The 13,755-nt window shown below is 42.9% G+C and overlaps 1 protein-coding gene across 1 annotated transcript; it reads left to right on the plus strand.

The window, feature by feature from the left end:
- The first annotated feature begins 5,625 nt into the window (after positions 1-5,625).
- On the plus strand, positions 5,626-10,000 carry LOC119282643 (diphosphomevalonate decarboxylase MVD2, peroxisomal-like). The gene is made up of 10 exons (XM_037562797.1): positions 5,626-5,838; positions 6,318-6,516; positions 7,246-7,309; positions 7,476-7,539; positions 7,634-7,714; positions 7,889-7,975; positions 8,213-8,370; positions 8,454-8,502; positions 9,356-9,477; positions 9,571-10,000. Exons 1-10 carry the CDS (start codon positions 5,626-5,628, stop codon positions 9,791-9,793), a joined length of 1,260 nt encoding a protein of 419 aa, XP_037418694.1. The 3' UTR covers positions 9,794-10,000.
- Positions 10,001-13,755: the final 3,755 nt, after the last annotated feature.

Genomic DNA, 13,755 nt, shown 5'->3' on the forward strand with positions numbered 1-13,755 from the left:
CGGGGGCGGGGGCAGCGGGGGCGGGGGCGGAGGAGGTCGAGGGAGAGAGATGAGTAACGGGCGGGGGAGGGGGCTCGGCCGTTAGTTAGGTTAGTTAGGGTAGCCTTTGCCGTCCGCCCTCCTTTGCCGTCCGCTTTTGTTCATATTTGCCGTCTGCGGCGGACGGCAAAGCGGGGGGACGTTAAGTATTTTTTAATCAGCTCCTCAGTGGGGCCCCCCTCCCTCTTTGCCGCCTGCTAGCGGACGGCAAAGATTCTTTGCCGTCAGCTAGCGGACGGCAAAGAACAGGCTGATGGCAAAGACTTTCTTTGCCATCAGCCAGTTCTTTGCCGTCTGCTTTCGGGTAGCTGATGGCAAAGAGCTTCTTTGCCGTCTGCTAGCAGACGGCAAAGAGCTGGCAGATGGCAAAGTAGCTGATTCCAGTAGTGATACATATTGAAAGTGGGAGCAATTAGCTAGAGTAGCTCCGTGCAGAGCATTGTAAACATAAAATATTTGCAAAATACATATGGCTCTGAATGTGACAGACCCGTTGACTAAACTTCTCTCACGAGCAAAACATGATCATACCTTAGTACTCTTTGGGTGTTAATCACATAGCAATGTGAACTAGATTATTGACTCTAGTAAACCCTTTGGGTGTTGGTCACATGACGATGTGAACTATGGGTGTTAATCATATACAGATATGAATATTGGCGTGAAATCACATGATGATGTGAACTACATTATTGACTCTAGTGCAAGTGGGAGACTGAAGGAAATATGCCCTAGAGGAAATAATAAAGTTATTATTTATTTCCTTATTTCATGATAAATGTTTATTATTCATGCTAGAATTGTATTAACTGGAAACATAATACATGTGTGAATATATAGACAAACATAGTGTCACTAGTATGCCTCTACTTGACTAGCTCGTTAATGAAAGATGGTTGAGTTTCCTAGCCATAGACATGAGTTGTCATTTGATTAATGGGATCACATTATTAGGAGAATAATGTGATTGACTTGACCCATTCCGTTAGCTTAGCACTTGATCGTTTGGTATGTTGCTATTGCTTTCTTCATGACTTATACATGCTCCTATGGCTATGAGATTATGCAACTCCCGTTTACCGGAGGAACACTTTGTGTGCTACCAAACGTCACAACGTAACTGGATGATTATAAAGGTGCTCTACAGGTGTCTCCGAAGGTACTTGTTGAGTTGGCGTATTTCGAGATTATGATTTGTCACTCCGATTGTCGAGAGGTATCTCTGGGCCCTCTCGGTAATGCAAATCACTATAAGCCTTGCAAGCAATGTGACTAATGAGTTAGTTGCAAGATGATGCATTACAGAACGAGTAAAGAGACTTGCCAGTAGCGAGACTGAGCTAGGTATTGAGATACCGACGATCGAATCTCGGGCAAGTAACATACCGATGACAAAGGGAACAACGTATGTTGTTAAGCGGTTTGACCGATAAAGATTTTCGTAGAATATGTAGGAGCCAATATGAGCATCCAGGTTCCACTATTGGTTATTGACCGGAGATGTGTCTCGGGCATGTCTACATAGTTCTCGAACCCGTAGGGTCTGCACGCTTAACGTTCGGTGACGATTTATATTATGAGTTATGTGTTTTGATTTACAGAAGGTAGTTCAGAGACCCGGATGAGATCGGGGACATGACGAGGAGTCTCAAATGGTCGAAATGTAAAGATCGATATATTGGATGACTATATTCGGACTTCGGAAAGGTTCCGAGTGATTCAGGTATTTTTCGTAGTACCGGAGAGTTACGAGAATTCGCCGGGGAGTATATGGGCCTTATTGGGCCATACAGGAATAGAGGAGAGAGGCCAAAAGGAAGGAGGCGCGCCCCCCTCTGGTCCGAATTGGACAAGGGGTGCAGCCCCCTCTTTCCTTCTCTCCTACTCCAGAAAGGAAAGGGGAATCCTACTAGGACTCCGACTTGGGAGTCCTAGTAGGACTCCCCACACTTGGCGCGCCCTCCTCTAGGGCCGGCCTCTCCCTCCCTCCTTTATATACGGGGGCAGGGGGCACCTCTAGACACAACAATTGATCATTGATCTCTTAGCTGTGTGCGGTGCCCCCCTTCACCATATTCCACCTCGGTAATATCGTAGCGGTTCTTAGGTGAAGCCCTATGCCGGTAGCATCATCAACACCATCATCACGCCATTGTGTTGACGAAACTCTCCCGCAAAGCTCTGCTGGATCGGAGTTCGTGGGACGTCATTGAGCTGATCGTGTGCTGAACTCGGAGGTGCCGTACGTTCGGTACTTGGATCGGTCGGATCGTGAAGACGTACGACTACATCAACCGCGTTGTGCTAACGCTTCCGCTTTCGGTCTACGAGGGTACGTGGACAAAACTCTCCCCTCTCGTTGCTATGCATCAGCATGATCTTGAGTGTGCGTAGGAAATTGTTTGAAATTACTACGTTCCCCAACATCAGCATGACCTCCTCCTTCTCGACGATGTCTCCGACACGGATCCGTCGTCCGACTCCGAGTACGACCACCTCACCTCCGACGCGGACTCTGGCTACGACCCGGAGACTGAGTCGTCTCAAGAGTGGGAGGTGGATGTCATCGTCCTCTCTGACAACGAGCCAGATGAGGTGCAGATGGCACCACGGGATGTGACCATCCCAATCGACGTGGACGCGCTGCCGAATGTGCCTGACGTCGTCGTCGTCAAGCAAGAGGAGGCAGACGAGGCAGACAAGGTGCCTGTGCAGGAAGAAGTGGACGACGGGAAGGGGAAGAAGAACGCAAACAACAAGAGAGCTGCAGATGGGGTGGTGCGCCGCTCGGAGAGGCTGAAGATGTTGAAGGACAAGTGAAGCAGAAGCCTTGAAGGAGAAGTGATGCAACTCAAGAAGAAGACATTAGGTATGCTGATATAGTAGAGCAGCATATAAGTTAAGTATTTTGGCAATGTTGTTTAGGCGTGCTCTTATATGTAGAGCATATAAGTTACTTTATGATGCTATGGTGCTGTTAAGTATGATGGTTAACTAAGATGTTGAACTATGATGGTATGGTCAGTTATGCTAAACTAAGGTATGAATGTTGCTGTTTAGGTGTTGAAGTACCCAATGATGTACTTAGTTAGTTATGAATGTTGTGGTCAGTTAACAGTTTGAATGTCTGCATGTGTACCTATGGGCAACCAACTCTTTCCCAAAATAGATGGGACCTATGTGCATGTAGTAGGGTCCATATGTTACACTGAAAAATTCAGTTAACTCTGAAAAATTCAGTTAACTGTCAAAGTTCAGTTAACTGTCATAATTACATTTAAATGTGAACAAATTCAGTCAAGTACTCTAAATTCACAATTACATTTAAATGTGAACAAATCTATGTGAAAAGTAGATAGGAGCACTATTCAGTTAAGTACTGTTAGTTACCAGAAATTTAGTGCACTAAGATGACAAATTTAGTTTTCTTCTGAACAAATTTAGTGCACTCTGAAGAAATTTAGTTTAATTTGAACAAATCATTTAACTATGACCAAATTTAGTTTAATTTGAACAAATCACTTAACTGTCAACAATTCAGTTAACTATGAAAAATTCAGTTAACTGAAAAAGTTAACTGTCAAAAAATCAGTGAACCCAATAAATCAATAATAAGACAATTCAATTAACTCAAAGTACTTAAATTGAAGTACATACTTCAGTACACAAATTAGTCAAATTACTTAATACAAATAAGCCTGCAATTTCAAGTGCAAGTGCATACTGGACCTGCTACTAATGATTACATTAGACCATCATTCAAATTCTTCAAGCATCTCTTTCAGCTTCCTTATCTTGCCCTTGGTATCTTCCTTATGTTTGAAAAGATCACCAATCATGTACTCTAACTTCTTCTTCTCTTGCTTTAGCACATTCCTCTCCAGCACCAGGTTGTCCCTCTCTTGCACCAAACTGTCCCTCTCTTCCATGATGCTGTCCCTCTCCTGCTTCATGAGGTCCCTCTCTTTCTCTGCCTTGGCCCTCACAATTTGTTGAATGTTTGTGAATGATTTGTCAGCCATCTTCTTCTTATCAAGATCTTCCTTCATGTCAGCAAGAGCAAGTTGTGTGTTGCCTAGTTGGGCCAGAGCTTGCTCCTTCTCAGCCACCATTTGAGCAAAACCAACCTTAAAAAATCTCAAGTCTTTTTCCAGCTTTTCCTTCTCTCTCACAACCCTAACATTTTCTTGAGCATGAACTACATTGTCCTTGAGCCTAAACTTGTTCTCATCTTCATACATGCCCCAGATCCTAGCTAGGCTCATCTTCAAAGGGGCGGGCCACTCAGGGTCAACCCACTCCAGATAGCTGCATTTAGGTATCTTCTAGAAATTTGCAACAAAAGAAAAATATTCAGTATAATGAAAATAACAGTTAAATACTGGCTCAACTACACTACAAATGTTCAGTTTACATGAACAAAAGAAAGTTTACTTGAGCAATATTTGTTAACTGACAGATCTCCACAAATTCAGATTTACAAACAACAAGATTGAGTAAACTGACTGATCTCCACAGTATATTCACTTAATTTAAAGAACTACAAATAACAACATTCAGTTAACTGACAGAAGCAAAAACAACATCATAAATACTGAATCTAACTGTCAACAAAAGAAACATAAACACTTAATCTAACTGTCAGAACTGTCAAACTTAACTCAACACTGAATCAAGCCAAATCAGCAACTAACCTTCTGTGCACAAGCTAGGAATCTCCTCCCACTATCCACTGAATCAAATGCCACCAACTTCTCACACACACATTCATGCTCACATCTTGAACTCAGATCTGTGGCCAGGCTGCTCCATTCCAAGCACAAGATGGTGGCAGGTAGCTAAAACATAAGTAAATCAGCTCCATTTGCTAACTACCAATGCACACCCAAAGAAACCCTAATCCTACCAGAGAAAGAGATCTAACCTGCACTTCGCTGCTGTCTGACTCAGCGCCGGACGAACTGCCAGAATCGCTCCAGGAAACCATGGCCACGAGCTGAGCAAATGTTCAAGGGTTCAAAGCAGGGGGTGGGGAGGGGCCTTGCTGCCGGCGACAAAGGGAGAGGGAGAGCGAGAGGATGGAGAATGGGGAACAGGAAGGAGAAAGTGGGACAACATCGGTAGGTGTGGGGTTGGGGGAACGGGAACAACAACGGTAGGTGTGGGGTGGGGAACAGGACCAGCAACGGTAAATACTGCGGGTTGAATGGAGTCAACGGCAGGGGCCTTTGTGCAAAATTGGCAGAGCTGACCGGTCCATCCTCTGGACTGCCACTTGTCACGTTGTGAGTGGATGTGGACCAAAACATCACATAGAGTGTCAAGTTGTAAGAGTCCTCAATAACATTTTGTTTTGGACTAAAGTATCATATTCTGTGCAAGTTTGTGGATCTGGGGTGCTATTACTTTTTTTTGTTGCAAGTAGATTCTCATATTTTGGTAGGACTAAATCGTAGTCAAAGTCCTTAGCAGCCTCGTGCGTTGATTTGACTAAAAAAAGGCCCCTGGCTTTGGGTTGGGAGGCTATTTCCCTCGCGAATCGCGATCTCCCCCTTGCTCACCTCAGTCCTCCGCCCACCCCCATCAATGGCGACGGAGGCGCAGTGGGTGCTGACGGCCACGGGGCGGTCGCCGACCAACATCGCCGTGATCAAGTACTGGGGGAAGCGGGACGACGCGCTCATCCTCCCCGTCAACGACAGCATCAGCGTCACCCTCGACCCCGACCACCTCTCCGCCACCACCACCGTCGCCGCCAGCCCCGCCTTCCCCTCCGACCGCATGTGGCTCAACGGCAAGGTCAGCCCCCTTTCCTCCACCGCTCTCTTCTTCTTTCCCTTTCCCTTTCCCTTTCCCTTTCCTCACGCTCGGCTCGCCTCCACCCCATTGCCGCCCCCGCCGCCGCCGGTCACCGTTGTGATTTGGGATTACTGTAGTGAAATCGGCTGCCCATATGCTTAGATCTGGATCAGGACCTGCTTGAAACCTCGCTGAATTTGCAGAGACAGTCGGCGCAGCGCTGAAAATTTGTTTTTTCAACAGAAGCCAAAAGACACCTTTTTCTGTTTGTTAATGTTGTCTGCAGTTATCATCTACTACTAGTACTTATATTGCTGCATGCCTGCGTCATGCTGGGGTGATGGACCAATACAAATAGCAGTTCTATATCAGGTCTTTAACTGGATGTGATGTAACACAAATGCAGGAATAGAAAACAAATTATTGTCTGCTTGGATGCTAGTGTGATCTAATCGTCTGTTTGGTGTGGAATTGAGCAGGAGATTGCGTTGTCAGGCGGGAGGTTTCAGAGCTGCCTGAGGGAGATCCGGAAGCGGGCTCGTGACGTCGAGGACAAGAAAAGGGGGATCAAGATCAAGAAAGAGGACTGGGAGAAGTTGCACGTCCACATAGCGTCTTACAACAACTTCCCGACCGCTGCCGGTTTGGCCTCTTCGGCCGCTGGCTTTGCTTGTCTTGGTAAGTCTCCTGTTCTGATGCCATGGCTATTTGTCAGAAAAACAGATGTGTGACTAAAACTGGGGATATTTCGGGTTAGACTTGGATTTCATTTTGTTTTCTGCTCTTCTGGACCCACCTCAGTTGTGTTTAGTAGCGGAGGGGGTGTATTTCTTATTCTCTTATAGAATTGTTCTCTTGCTGATGCAATCTGCAAATATTCGTTGTTGTTGCTCTTACCTTTCGAATACACCTCCGTGTGCTATTCATGATAATAGGACAATATTATGGTTTTCTAACTGTCACCTAAAATTGTCCTGCATCCTGCTATTAAGGTTGTCCAACTTATCTGCAGTTTGTTCTTTATTATCTGGTGTATAGAGCAAAAAAGTAAAGAAAGAAAGAAAAAGAGATAAGACGTAGAAACTATTTTTAGTTCCGGTCTGCTGGTTAATCTTTGCAATAAATCTGCTAGGTTTGAAAAATGGCTGGTCTTACCAAGTTCCATGATAATAGTGCTAATATCTGGTCCTGAGTCTTGTTTTGCCCTGATTGACTACCACTGCTCAGCATGCTTGCTTTCTAGAAATATTGATTACTTTATTCATATCTTGGAAGTTTGATAGCGCTATCCAACACAAACTGATTGTCCACTACTACTTCTATTTTTTGCTCATAAACATGCTAAGCAAGGTCTTGCTTTCATACCAATATTACAGCACAAATTAGTAATTTGAATACTGTTTGTAGTTTTCACCCTCGGAAAGCTAATGAACGTGAATGAAGATTATGGAGAACTTTCTTCAATAGCAAGGTCTGTACTCCGTACTGATAAATTTTGGAGCAACACTCTGTTTGTGCTCTATCCTGTTTGTGATGTTTGCTTGATGATATAGCAACCATTTTACTAAATAATAAGCTACTATACTCATATCCTCTCTTTAGTTATAATTCTCTCAGGCTGACGACTTTCAACGCAGGCAGGGGTCTGGAAGTGCATGCCGCAGTACATATGGTGGATTTGTGAAATGGTGTATGGGAAAAGTAAGTTATCTCTTGGTTAAGGCAGAGAAATTGAATTGGTTAAAATGCATGTTTTTCTATTGTAAAACGATTGAGTTTGACTATATACTTGTAGAATGATGATGGAAGTGACAGTATGGCAGTACAGCTTGTTGACGAGTCGCATTGGGATGATCTTGTTATAATCATAGCAGTGGTATGTCAATGCGATCTCTGTTGTATAACATGATCTGTTTCATTTAACTTGTCACTGGATATTGCTCATCGAATCATGGTTCCGTTAACACCAATCCTTTACTATATATAGTGACACCATTTTACCATTTTTATCCCAACATCTTTTTCTTATTATGATGCTTTGTGGAATCAGGTCAGTTCAAAGCAGAAGGAAACCAGTAGCACCAGTGGGATGCGGGACACTGTCGAAACAAGCCCCCTCTTGCAGTACAGGGCCCAGGTGATTGCATTTTCATCTTTAACTTGTTTTTGATACATACTGTACAATCTTTTTACGAATCATCGAGGGAACAAAATCATGAAGCTGAAATCTGAATTGTAGTTTTACCCCTCTTGTGTGGACCCTCAAGTTTTGTGGTTCCAATTTTTTTTATCAAGTCTGTTGGTAGTTATACTGTACAATTTTTGTGGTTTCTTGCTCTCACTGTGCACCGCACTACTTTTTCTTGTATTCCAGACTGTAGTGCCAGGTCGCATATTGAAAATGGAAGAGGCCATCAAGAATCGTGATTTTGAATCCTTTGCCAGGTTAACTTGTGCAGATAGCAACCAGTTTCATGCTGTATGTTTGGACACGAGTCCTCCCATCTTCTACATGAATGATACGTCACACAGGTAGTTTTTTAGCAGTCCTGATTTTGAGGTTCTGTTAGTACTGAAATTCCAGAGTTGAGGATCGCTCTTTCAACCAACTGCAGGATAATTAGCCTTGTGGAGAAGTGGAACCACTCGGAAGGAACCCCACATGTATATTCTGTTCCTGTTTAACACTTGCTACTTGTTTTAAATTCTTCTGAATTGCGTTGGTGCTGCATATAGGGTTCTAAAATAAGGTTGGTTAAGCTTTGTTATGATATGCCAGTACAATAAGTTTTCACTGCACTGGATATAACATATTTAACTAGCATCACACGATGAAGTAATTTAACTTAATTTAAAAGAGCAACAAAATTATTGCCATCTTTCTGAAAAAGGTCCAGAAAATACGAGTTTAAGCTTCCAATTCTTTGGTTTTTAGGGAACATATAGTTCAGTTTGAAGAGTTCATGATGAAAACATATTACTGCTGCTTTTGGTTCTGGAGCAGTCAATTGCATACTTCTATTATTTCTACTGGGTATGATATGTATTAAATAGGATCTAGAAGTTTGAAATTCTAATGGAAGCAGAAGTATCTTGGTATACTGCTGTCATCAAAGAGACAAAGAGAAAAAAATAGTGCAATCTTGCAGTATTACTTCTTCGTCTGTTTGTGTTGTCTGGCATGCAGTTCACCTAAACTGCAGATAAATTACACTGGTTCGTGTGATTGATCTGATACTCAAATCAACTTGGCATTAGGTTTATTAAATAGCATCTAAAGTTTGTATTTCGAAAGAGAATAGATACAAAATATCTTATTTTATTGCCTTCATCAAAAGATAAAACTTCATTGCAATCTTGGCAATATTATTTCTTCTGTATGTGTTGTCCGGTATGCACTTCACCTAGACTGCAAATAATTGGTACTGGAGTGGATGGTGCGATTGATCTGATAATGAAACCAAAGGACAGGTGTGTTTGATCTCTAAATTTGGCATTTGATCTCTTGTAATTGCAGGTTGCCTACACATTTGATGCTGGGCCTAACGCTGTCCTAATAGCACGAAACCGCAAAACGGCCACCCTTCTCCTTCAGAGGCTCTTATACTGCTTCCCTCCACAGGAAAATGATTTGGACAGGTGTGTTTGGTATTATCAAGAATAAACCCAGCATTTGTTTGTTCCTAGGTATTCTACAAATATGTATACATCTGACAAACATGATCATGACAGCTATATGGTCGGCGATAAATCAATCCTAAGTGGCGCCGGAGTGCAGTCCATAGCTGACATCGAGGCCCTTCCACCGCCCCCGGAGATGAAGACACCGAACCAAAAATTCAAGGGCGATGTTAGCTACTTCATCTGCAGCAGGCCTGGGGCTGGCCCAAAAGTTCTCACCGAGGAGAGCCACACGTTGATTGATTCAGCCACGGGGCTTGCAAAAGGAGTGTAATTTTGGATGAAGATGACTGGTTTGATACTCTAGGTTTATGTAACACTGGTTCCTGTGTTGAGATCATCATGTAGAGTTGTCGTTTGTGCTGTACACTCTATACTTCTGTCGTACAGTAGATTGATCTTGTATTATTTACATCATTTGTTCCTGGCTGTTGTAGTGTCCTTGCCACTTAAACATGCATATATTTTTCAATAAAAGTTAGCGGAATAAATTTTACAGATTTCATTTTCTGTAGTCCAATGCACAGACGGAGCTGTTCTTTTGATTTTGCATCTGAAAAAACAATTAGCAACACCAAAAATCTATCTATTTCTATCTATTTCTATCTATCTATCTATCTATTTGTCTATCTATATCTATCTATCTATCTATCTATCTATCTATCTATCTATCTATCTATTCTATACTAATTATGGACTCCCTAGAAATTACCATGATAATCAATAATTAGGAGCCGTTAATCTGGTGGGACCAAATTATTAGGGCGTAAGATTAACCCATCCCTTTGTAATAAAAGAAAAAAAACTTTTATATCCCTCTTTGGAGAATGTTTTCACGTGCTGCCTAAAGAACCTCCACAACAGGCACATCTTCTCCACCTTAGGTTTTAGGTCCCGTAACCTATCCAATATATAAGCGCAGTCCTCATGTCATGGCCGCCTCATGTCTTCCTTCATTAATCCCTATCTCCTCCATGAAGGGCCTTCCCAAGTGCTTCTCCCGTCCTTCACGGTCTAAATCGCCCCCAACGGTTATGTCTCTTAGTACAGCCGTCATCTCCATGTGCCTCGGTCTTCGTCTCGCATTAAATCCTCCTCTGATCAATCATGGTGTTAGAGCCCCCGATGTATTCTGTTCCTCATACCATGCGCAGATGTGGAAGATCAATCAAGTCAGGCAAGGATGTGAAGGAAAAATAAGTTAAAAGCTACTACCGCGGGCGTTGTGGCCAACAATCTCAGATAAAGTTTTCCCCAACGCAACACACGCGAGGTGCTTCCATCAGCAGATTTTGTACGGACTAAAGCAAATTGAGTGGGCATGGTAACCTGCAAGGCTGTAGAGTGGAGAAACTACACTCGGCGTCACCTATGCAGGCAAGTATCCCCTTATTCATAAATTTCCTTTTGTATTTACAGTTCATCGAACTCATTAAATAGCCCCACGAATTGTCTTATGTCCGACATAGAAAAAAACAATCACTTTTTAGGTCTATCAGCAATAATACTATTGACGGGAGTATGATCCAAAGAAGAGCATGGAGACCTGATCTGCTTCTCCTCAAGCGGCACCACACAATACTTGCAGTAGGGCTATGGTCTTTGCATCATAAAGTAAATACTGCACAACAAGTCCACTTAGATGCTTACATGAGGATTTATGAAGATTCCCATCTCAGGTTCATATTTAGATGAAGCTATAAACATGAGTGTTAGCCAATAAAATTGGTTGATGTTTCTCATAGTTCTAAATAATGTGCTTTCTTGGTACTAGATTGCTACCGGCTAAATAAAGATACCTAAATCAGTTTAAACCAAATTATTATATTATGCCTTCCATCATCCATCATATATACACACATGAGTATTCAGAGATTTAGTACTAACCTGATTATTTATCCCGATCTCAAATAGGACTTAGAATCTTCATCTTGAATATGGCCCCTAAACTGAAGCAATTTATGTAAATACATATTTATCTACGGAAGCTTGCATCTTTGTGCCTTGCAACATCACTAACCATCCTTTTCTTAAAAATAAATAATGGTGTAACAACCTCTGCCTGTGCTTTTCCACACATGTCCAGTGGACAATTATTTGTTACAACAAAAGGAGGCATCCAGAGCAAAATCATCACAAATAAACAGTGTTTTGGTCTATTTTTGTGGTGCTAGGGTGCTGTCTCAGATGGAGTAACACAACCTCGCTTCTGTTGTATGCCCAAAGAACAAAATGAATGGTATCGTTTCTAATTGATGGATGGAGTTTGACAAACACTTTTTCATTTGCATTCCTCCTTCGTTACAGTACGAACATCGCTATATACTATGTATTGTGTGTAATTTCTGTTAAATGTACTCCTTCATTAGTTGTACATACAGTGTGATGGTATTTTCTTCAACTGCGCATATTGCCCCGGTTATGGTTTATAATTATCATTGTTTTTCAGAACATAAATATGTTTTTTTGTTTAACATTGAAAAAACAGGCTTATGTAAAGATAAACTGATGAGTCAACTAATCTAATGTGTGTCACCAGCAAAAAGAAATAGTTCTGCTTTTTCATTTTCAAGAATATAAGACGTACTTTGTCCGTGCAGGCCAACACTCTGATCATAACAGTAACACGCAATGTTTTTCTTGTGGTTAGGAAATCACAAGATGATTAGGAAGTGCTTTTAAGTACATATTTAGTGATCAGTTTCATGTTACATAATCAGTGAATTGTCGAACTAATACATGGGAAACAACCTTTATAATATCTGAACAAACAAGTAACTAATCTACGGTGGTACAATATATTGGTCCACACCTAATCTTCTAGATACCCGGAGGGAATATCCACATGGGGGGACGGACAACACCGATTGCATAGTACACCCTTGACAGGTTGCCTTTATCTTTCTTGTAATACACACGGTAACCATCATCATTTACAGTCGTTAAAAATACCTTGGCACCATTGGGGATCTCACTGTTTCGCCTTAAGCAACGATGGTGGGAGAAGTAGATGTGATTTTTTTGTATGTCGTAGTGTCCACCTGCCAGCACTTGCACTGCCTTGGAACATGTTGGTCCCAAGAATAGCGCGTAGTCTCCAAAGCTATACACCTCCACCCACTTGTACTTGTAGTTATAATAATAGGAAGAAGGGTGCATTCCTATGTTGCCATGAACTAGCCTGAAAGCGGTGAAGCCCTTGTATGACCGATAGCCCCTCACCACCATCAGAAGCTCGCCACGTAGCTCAGCAATGTACCTGATGTGCTCGGGACTCTCCCTGTATCTCCCCAACATGCAAAATCGGTAGTGGATTTTCACACCCACCAAGGCGCCATGTTTGTTCACGACGAACTCAAACTTGACGAGTTCATCAGGGTCTTGCGTGGTGCCATAGAGCTCCCCATTGCAAAAGGCGATATCCATAAGACGATGGTTCCCACATAGTCCTCGTATCGTCCAGCCGGCCTCGGGGCAGCCAACCTTGTAAACCGCGAGCTGGTGCATCCTGGTGACTCCGGCGAGGATACAATTATTTAGGGTGGGTTGCTCCGAGAACACGATCTTTCGCAGGAGTAAAGGATCATCCGTGTGCGGTCGTGTGTGGGGAGAGAGCGCCACCTCTGCACCTGTGAAAAAATTAATGATCTTGAACGGCGCCTGGGAGGAGGCGACCCAGCCTCCCTCATGGCTGCCCACGAAGCACCTTTCGACGGCCTCGCCGGGGAGAGAGAGCCGAGGCAGGACCACGCCCTCTTCCGAGCAGTACACGTGATTCGTCTCGTTGGCGCCGCTCGGGTCAAGGATCATCCATGGGAGAGCGCTGCATGGGAGGTGCCGCGTTGCAGTGGCGCGCCATGCTGGAGATCGCCGGGGAGGCTTGACCACCGGTTCAATGCCGGTGTGTTCGCTCGAGCGCCGGCGTTCGTCGACGTCATCTTTGCGTTGATCTTGTGACGAGTCTACAAATCATCGGTCGGTCGATGGCAGGGGATGGAGTTTTATCGATGAAGATGATATACGAGGAGGCTGTACCTATGGGGTTCCAACACTAACAGGAGTATGTTCTAAAAAAAACACAAACACGTATTTCCATACCCAACAGATCACGTACGTATCCGATCATATCTCTTGTCAAATTTCCATACCTAACCGATCATATATACTCTACCATATATATATATATATATATATATATATATATATATATATATATATATATATATATATATATAT

Source organism: Triticum dicoccoides, chromosome 3B, assembly GCF_002162155.2.
Source record: "Triticum dicoccoides isolate Atlit2015 ecotype Zavitan chromosome 3B, WEW_v2.0, whole genome shotgun sequence".
In the NCBI taxonomy this organism is placed as follows: domain Eukaryota; kingdom Viridiplantae; phylum Streptophyta; class Magnoliopsida; order Poales; family Poaceae; genus Triticum; species Triticum dicoccoides.

What these genes read in the sequence shown, in the direction of transcription:
- LOC119282643 (XM_037562797.1), top strand. Translation starts at nt 5,626, where the DNA reads ATGGCGACGGAGGCGCAGTGGGTGCTGACGGCCACGGGGCGGTCGCCG. An exon ending in GAACTTTCTTCAATAGCAAG is followed by an intron (nt 7,310 to 7,475) that starts GTCTGTACTCCG and finishes CTTTCAACGCAG; the next exon opens with GCAGGGGTCTGGAAGTGCAT. An exon ending in TCTTGCAGTACAGGGCCCAG is followed by an intron (nt 7,976 to 8,212) that starts GTGATTGCATTT and finishes CTTGTATTCCAG; the next exon opens with ACTGTAGTGCCAGGTCGCAT.